We start from the raw sequence: 7,400 nt of genomic DNA, 5'->3' as shown, positions 1-7,400 counted from the left end.
ATATGGTTATGTATGGCTTTCAAACTTCTCAGATTTGAAAAGTTCTGATGCTGTTATGTAGAACACTATAAAATGGTATATTTGATTTCATTACGATTTTATTAGCATTAGAAGACTAGTATGCATATGCTATTAAAAAAGTGAGTCCCATGAGGCAAGCTCAAGTTTTTTGAGTTTTTCTGGTAACACACACCATCTGTTCATCACTTCTCATTCCATCATTTGCTAGTACTTGCTATGTCAGATGCCACTGATAAAGAAAAACTGTAAGAAATGGTTACAAATGAGAAAAGTCTATTACCAATTTCAGAAAATTGAGCAAAAACGTCGTTATAACATTTGAGTAGCCAAGCACCTAGGTTCAATTGCTGGAACACCAGTGGGAGCAGTTTGAGAACCCCTGGGAAAGTAAAAGAGTTAAGAGCTCAGGCCCTGGAGTTGAGCAACTCTGGTTAAAAACCCAGGATGGCCACTAACCAGTTGTGAGACCTTACCCACATTATTTAAGATCTCTTAAAAAAAAACACCATCTTTCATCTTTGTTGTCAGGATTAAATGAAAAAATATTTGTAAAGTTTGAAAGGCTATATAGCATAGAACCAGAATGGCAGCTCTGGAGTCAGGTAGCCTGTCAGTCACTAGCTCTGGAATATGGACAAATCACTTATCCTTTGTGCCTGTTTTCTCATCTACAAAATGGGAATAATGGCATCTATTTCATAGGCTTGTTTTGAGAATTATATTAGTCAATACAGGTAGAGAGCGTACAACAATACCAAGCACACAGTAAGTAAGCCAAGGTATTAGCAAATTATTAAGGTGCTTAGCATAATGCCCAGCACCTACCTAATAAGAACTGAAAAATGTTAGCTATCTCTGATACTGTACACGTGAGCTGCAAGGGTCCTCCCATGTGGAAGGAATTTCAGTTAGGGTGGACTCCCTGATGGGGTCATTTACTTAGAGAAATTCCTCCTAGACCTGAAACCAGAATGGGGGAAGAGACTTGTAGAGTCAGAATGTAGCAGTCTTTATCAAGAAGGGGTAAAGGGGGCTTCCCTGGTGGCGCAGTGGTTAAGAATCCGCCTGCCAGTGCAGGGGACGCGGGTTCGAGCCCTGGTCCAGGAAGATCCCACATGCCGCGGAGCAACTAAGCCCGTGTGCCACAACTACCGAGCCTGCGCTCTAGAGCCCGCGTGCCTAGAGCCCGTGCTCCGCAACAAGAGAAGCCACTGCAATGAGAAGCCCACACACCATAATGAAGAGTAGCCCCCGCTCACTGCAATTAGATAAAGCCCACATGCAGCAATGAAGACCCAACACAGCCAAAAATAAAAAATAAGTTAAAAAAAAAAAAAAAGAAGGGGTAAAGAGGTTTAAGAAACAGCTCCTAGGGGGATGGACCGTTAAGAATGGTACTTCCATGTTAAGTTGAGGCTTTGTAGTCTTAACTACAAAGCTGGTAAGATACCCAGGCAAAGAAGGTTACCTCCAAGGTAGGATGAAGGTAATGAAAGACAACAGGTAGCCTAGCACAGGCTTTATAAGTCAAGAAGCTATAACAATTTAAAAAACCCTATACTTGGGCTTCCCTGGTGGCGCAGTGGTTGAGGGTCCGCCTGCCGATGTAGGGGACGTGGGTTCGTGCCCTGGTCTGGGAGGATCCTGTGTGCCGCAGAGCGGCTAGGCCCGTGAGCCATGGCCGCTGAGCCTGCGTGTCCGGAGCCTGTGCTCCACAACGGGAGAGGCCACAACAGTGAGAGGCCTGCGTACAACAACAAAAAAAACCCTATACTTAAAAGCCAGGCTTGTTTAATGCTTTTTGTAGTCTCTGTGCTTATATTCCTGTTTTCTTCATTAATAGCTCATAAAATATTTGGCAATATCCAACCTGTCTCTTAGAACTAACTTAGGGTTTTAGGTACACAGAGCACAGCCTAAAGGCCAGCAGAAGGTTGGCAGTGGGAATTTCAACAGGGAGATGGCTTTCACTGAAACAGGTCTCCTAGAAACAGCTGTCTTCCCTCACACTGCTATCCTTGGAGAATCTGGATTTTGTTTCATTAAGGGAGGCTTTATTTCCTTAGGATCTCTTTATAGATTTCAAGTTAGAGACCAACCTGCTTCCTGCACCTGCCAGCTCTCCCCCCACCTCTCTTATCCCAAAGAAATAGCTGCGAGGAGGAGAGTAGGGCCCAGCCCCCAAGACACAGAGCAAGGGAGAGCGGATAGGTTTTGTGCAGAACGTAGAGGTCCTAAGGATAGGAAGTCTGAGCTGCTTTGGCCTCAGTGGTCCTTTTAAACCTTGAAGAAGAGTCGCCAGTGGTATTCTATATCCTTCTCAGTTTGTGTCATCTGCATAAGTTTCCTTTATCTAATCCGTTGATTAAAATGTTGACAGATCTGTAGTATACTATACTAGATGGACTTAGCTTTGACTCCATCCAACATAAATAGTCCCAACCCTCATGATATTCCACTCTCCCCACCCCCACCCGCATTTGGGGGCTTGGGGCAGGTGCTGGGCCAAGGTTAGTCAGACCACAGTGATCATATCCAATCCACAGCACCTTCCATTTTATTGTTTTATTTACAAACAGGGTGAAGTCAACTGGGAAAATCGGGTAGGGAGTCAGTCTGGGCCATCCAAATGTGGAGTGGTTCCTGGGTCAGTCTCCACCATGAAGGCCGCCTCTTCTGTCCTTTTCCTGCCCCTTGGTAATGGCCTCTTGATTCCTCAGGGCAGCCTCGGTTGCTGCTCCTGAGCCCTTTTATGAGGGCAGGTGGATCCTGGGGGAACGGGGGTGGTACGAGGGCTGGGGCCCCCTCAGTTTGTGTAAACCTGAGTTCCGATCACACGCATGATTTCCTTCTGTATCTTGGGGTCCTGAGTATTAATGTTGGCATCGCCCACCTGACCATCCTCATATCTGCCAAAGATAGGGCAAGTGTGAGCATAAGAGAGAGAACAATACCAGAGTAATGTCAACCAATGGAACTGCATTTGGAGGTGTGGCCATCCCATCCAAGAAGTCAAAACCCTTTCTTGATACTCTTTAGGGTGGAAGAGATTCAGCTTATCTGGTTTCCTCTCAACAGACCTTTATCTATACCCATCCCTATCCTCCAAGGGGAAAGTCCCAGTGCCAGCTCCACTCAGGTAGCCAGAGACAAGTCTCCGATAACAGAAACAGACTTTCCCAGTAGTCACATATCATTATGCTCTCACCCTCACTCCTCCAAGTAATTCCCAAGGAACCCTCCTAGACTTACACAAAGAAGAACCGTGTGCAGACATGGTCGGACACAGGGCACACCCAGATGTTCCCATGCTTCTGGAGGTCCTTAGATGTAATCACTGGGAAGAGAAGGGCCAGAAGTTATACATATAATGCTTGGGTCAGAGAGTCCAGGCAGGGAAGGGAAGATATGATGCTTCAACATCAACCTTGGCTGGATCATGTGCCCAAGTTGCACCAGAAATAAAGGTTGGGGACCCAGAAAAACAGGGACTGGGTGAGATACCTACCTTCACAAAGTGCTATACAGTTTAGATTCCGACTCTGCAGGAACCTTGACTGAATGGATCGGGTCTGGAAAAGGAGAGCAGAGCCAGGTAGATGGTTATAGCTTTCCCTAGAGAGGCTAGTTAGCTGGTAATGGTTGGGGATGGGGATTGGGATATCCAGCCACCCCCCTGAAATTTTTGCTTTCCATAATCAATCTGGATGAGTCCAGGCTTCCCTCTTTACGTTTTCATGTCACTGGATTTAAACTCAGTCTCTGCTTTCATACTTATGACTGAGGCCACAGATGACTCTAGTAATGTGTTCATCTTAGAACATATCTGATTCCTTCAAATGATCTTTAAATCACCCACCACCACCACCTCCACCACCACCATTGTTTCCCCATCCATCTCTGTAGCCTAAACTTATCCCAGGGGAAGGGTCCTGCCTCAGTGGAGCAACGGCAACTAATAATACCTGGGGGATGGTATTCATTCTGTTATATCTCTGGACCAGCTCGTCCTTGGAGGGCATCCTGTGCTGTCCTTTTCCCATTCCTGTCACAGAAAAACAAACCAGTTCATTCACCCATTCCTTAGTCAAATATTTACCGAGTGCCTACTATGTGCCAGGCACTGAGCTAGAGACGCTTGGTGATACAGCAGTGAATAAAGCAAACAGCGTATCTGCCGTCACAGAATTTAGTCTGATGGAGATTACAGGAAAGGAACAAATAATTACAACAGAGCATGGTAAGGGTTATGATGGGGAGAATATAGAGCACTGTGTGAGCCAGAGGAGAACTAACCTAGCCTCGGGGTTTGAAGAAGGCTTCCTGGTGACAGCTATGCTGAGAACTACAGGATTAGGAAGAGTTAGCTAAATGAAGAGGGAAGAAGTATCCTAGGCAGAGATAATAGGATATTAAAAGGCCTGGAGGAAAGACAAAGCAGTGTGCCTTAGTTTGTACCAGCTTAGTTGATGGCAGAGAAGTGGTGAGAGATGATGTGGAAGAGATAAGGTAGGATAAGATCAAGCAGGCCTAATAGGCCATGTTAAAGCAAATGGAGTTTATCCTGAGAACATCTGGGAATCACTGAAGGGTTCTAAGACAGGGAGTAACACAAGAAATGAGTCAGGAATGAGGGGCCTAGGAGAGTGGTGACGTCAACACCTCGGGTCAAATGCCAGGCTGAGTGAAATGAGTGGAGAGGAAGCAAGCAGAGCAAGTCAGATCTGCTCTAGTTCAAAGTTACATAAAAAGCTCTGACCAGGGTCATTCAGAGAAAAGGGAGAAAGCAGAGCAGTTAAGTGATGAATAATTTTCCACAGGTAACCACAACGGCAACTACCTTGAAGAGTCCTGCTTCCTTCAGAAAGTCCTCCCAGACTTGAGGCAGAGGTGCCAATTCACTCATTTTCACCCTATCTAAATTCATAAATCCTCCGCCATCTTTACCCCTCACTGAATAGCCCTGTTTATAACATTTATAGATTCATTCTGGATTCTTCCTACTTAGATGTGCAACAGTGCTTGTGTGCTCCTATTCCCAACTCTTTCTGGCCTATGATTAGGACTTCAGTCTCTGTATTCAGCTTTATCACAGGCCCAGCCTTATCACAGTCAGGGATGAGTCTGTGTATGAGACCATGAGACCCAAGAGGGAGACGGATGAAGATGGGAAATGATGCTATCATTGCAGGCCATAAGCAGGGCACTTATCTCACCAGTCCACCCTGGAACTTTCTATTATTACTAACTCCACACTGCTGCAAGTCTTGGTTTTGTGATAGCCACGGTATAGAAGTAGGGATGATAACCACTGGACTGACATTCTTCACTGCTCAGGCTGTCAATTCATCATGCACTCACACTGAAGCCCCATGACAGATTTACTGCCTGAACAAAATTTAGGGCAATGAGAGCCTCAAGACTTGAAATGACAATTTCTTTCTCCTACAGGACACCCACCACCCCTCTGTTTACAACTTCTCCATTAGCCTTAACTAGGTTTAGCTCCGCATCCAAACATGATGACTTTCTCAGCCTGGGTATTTCAGTGCACGGTTCTGAGTGAAATTCCCATTTAGGTTCTATCCCAGACGTTAAGAGAGAACAATCTGATTTCTATGGCTGGTCTTAGAGATGGCCCTTATGATATAATCCAAATCTTGTCCCATCCCAATCCTGTTGCACACTGTCCTGACCATAATGACCCAATCATCTTCTGTCAGTTTCCCTGAGACCAGACACCCTGAGAACCTGGAGGCCAGAATAATCTGCTTTGTGTCCAGAGTATACACTTGTGAGAAGCTTCTAAACATGACTAAACACAAAGATCGAGTTTACCATCTCCTTTCCCACTGTCCCTCATTTTAACCTGCTCACTATGGCCAAGTCATTAGGGGCTCCGCTAGTCAAATGAATGCTCTCTATTTACAATGACCCCCAGAGGGCACCCAATGTCACTAGGCTACAGATACCCTGAGGAAAAATAGAGAAAACCAGAGCAGAAAGGGGTGGAAGGAAACATACAAAGAAGACAGAGTTGGCCAAATGCTGGAGTTAACTAAAATAACTTGGACATTTACACACATCTCACCCAGTATCAGAGACTCTCACATATCTATGGGGCTCTCAGACTCAGTCATTCAAGCAAAGCCTACCCTGTGAGTCCAATATAATGATAAGAACACTGGCCTAGAAGTTAGGAAAACTGGATTCCAGTCCTAACTCTGCTACTTAGATCTGTGTGACCCTAAGAAAGTCATTTAACTTTTCTGTGTTATCTACTTTCTTACCTGTAAAGTAATAAGAGACTGGACAAGATGACCTGTAATTCCAGTAGTAAAAGCATAAGGTATTTTGTATCTATAATCAAATCGACCTTTGGAGGGAGAAGGATGGTGCCATATGATGTTTTTACGTTATCAGTACATGAAGAAGAAAGTTAAGAAGTCAATAGAGATTCCTGGCTCCATCTAATAACTAAAGGTATTCAGGCACTCAGTAATAAACAAAGGCCAATGGGAGAGGAGAGAGGGAGAGAACAGGGAGAAAACAGAAAAGAAGACAGAATTTTGTGGGCAGTAAAAGCCAGGAGGATCTCACTACTTAGAATTAGAGCTTAATTAGAGGGAGGCTCAGGCTGGGACAAAGATAAAAATTGTGGAACCTAGACAAAGCCAAAAGAGTACCCTGATCCCACCCTGACTGTGGACCCCAGGCACAAAGAATAAGATTCATTCACACATTCAATAAATATATATTCACTGGGCCCTTACCCTTCTTGGATTAATCATAACCTTTGGTTCACAACACACTATCATTTATTTAATAGGACAATGAATACCTACAGACCTAAGAACGAAATCCAAGAACTAAAACATTAACAGTGACTTAGATCTAAGTGCTCCTAACTCTATCCCAACTATCTGCCTCCACTTGGGAGGTATCCACTATCCCAAAATTTGAGTTATTTTATTTTTTTCTTTAGTTTTATCATACACACACACATAGCTAAATAATTTTAATTTTTTAAATTAATTATCTATTTTTTGCCTGCATTGGGTCTTCATTGTGGTGTGTGGGCTTCTCATTGCGGTGGCTTCCTTGTTGCAGAGCACAAGCTCTAAACGCACAGGCTTCAGTAGTTGTGGCTCATGGGCTCAGTAGTTGTGGCTTGTGGGCTCTAGAGTGCAGGCTCAGTAGCTGTAGTGCACAGGCTTAGCTGCTCCGCAGCATGTGGGATCTTCCCGGACCAGGGCTCGAACCCATGTCCCCTGCATTGGCAGGCGGATTCTTAACCACTGCACCACCAGGTAAGTCCTAACTTTAATTTTTGAGCAACATAAAAAAGGCACCATACAGTAGTCCTCTGGGCTTGCCTT

The 7,400-nt window shown here is 44.7% G+C and overlaps 1 protein-coding gene across 17 annotated transcripts in view; it reads right to left on the bottom strand.

Moving 5' to 3' along the window:
• Positions 1-2,550: 2,550 nt before the first annotated feature.
• PARP6 (poly(ADP-ribose) polymerase family member 6) overlaps positions 2,551-7,400 on the bottom strand; it is a 28,451-nt gene continuing 23,601 nt past the window's right edge. For 13 of the 17 annotated variants that reach the window (XM_033440008.2, XM_033440009.2, XM_033440001.2 and 10 more), the window contains 4 exons: positions 3,987-4,066; positions 3,530-3,593; positions 3,274-3,358; positions 2,551-2,930 (listed from right to left, as the gene is read on the bottom strand). In XM_033440008.2, coding sequence (XP_033295899.1) covers positions 2,828-2,930; positions 3,274-3,358; positions 3,530-3,593; positions 3,987-4,066 — 332 coding nt within the window. In that variant the 3' untranslated portion in view covers positions 2,551-2,827. Of the gene's footprint in view, positions 2,931-3,273; positions 3,359-3,529; positions 3,594-3,986; positions 4,067-7,400 lie in introns of those variants that run through there. The other 4 variants (XR_004486758.2, XR_004486759.2, XR_004486760.2 and 1 more) reach the window with 1 other exon arrangement.

The sequence above is a fragment of the Orcinus orca genome, chromosome 2 (assembly GCF_937001465.1).
Source record: "Orcinus orca chromosome 2, mOrcOrc1.1, whole genome shotgun sequence".
NCBI classification, from domain to species: domain Eukaryota; kingdom Metazoa; phylum Chordata; class Mammalia; order Artiodactyla; family Delphinidae; genus Orcinus; species Orcinus orca.
This window is presented reverse-complemented; position numbering and strand designations above follow the sequence as displayed.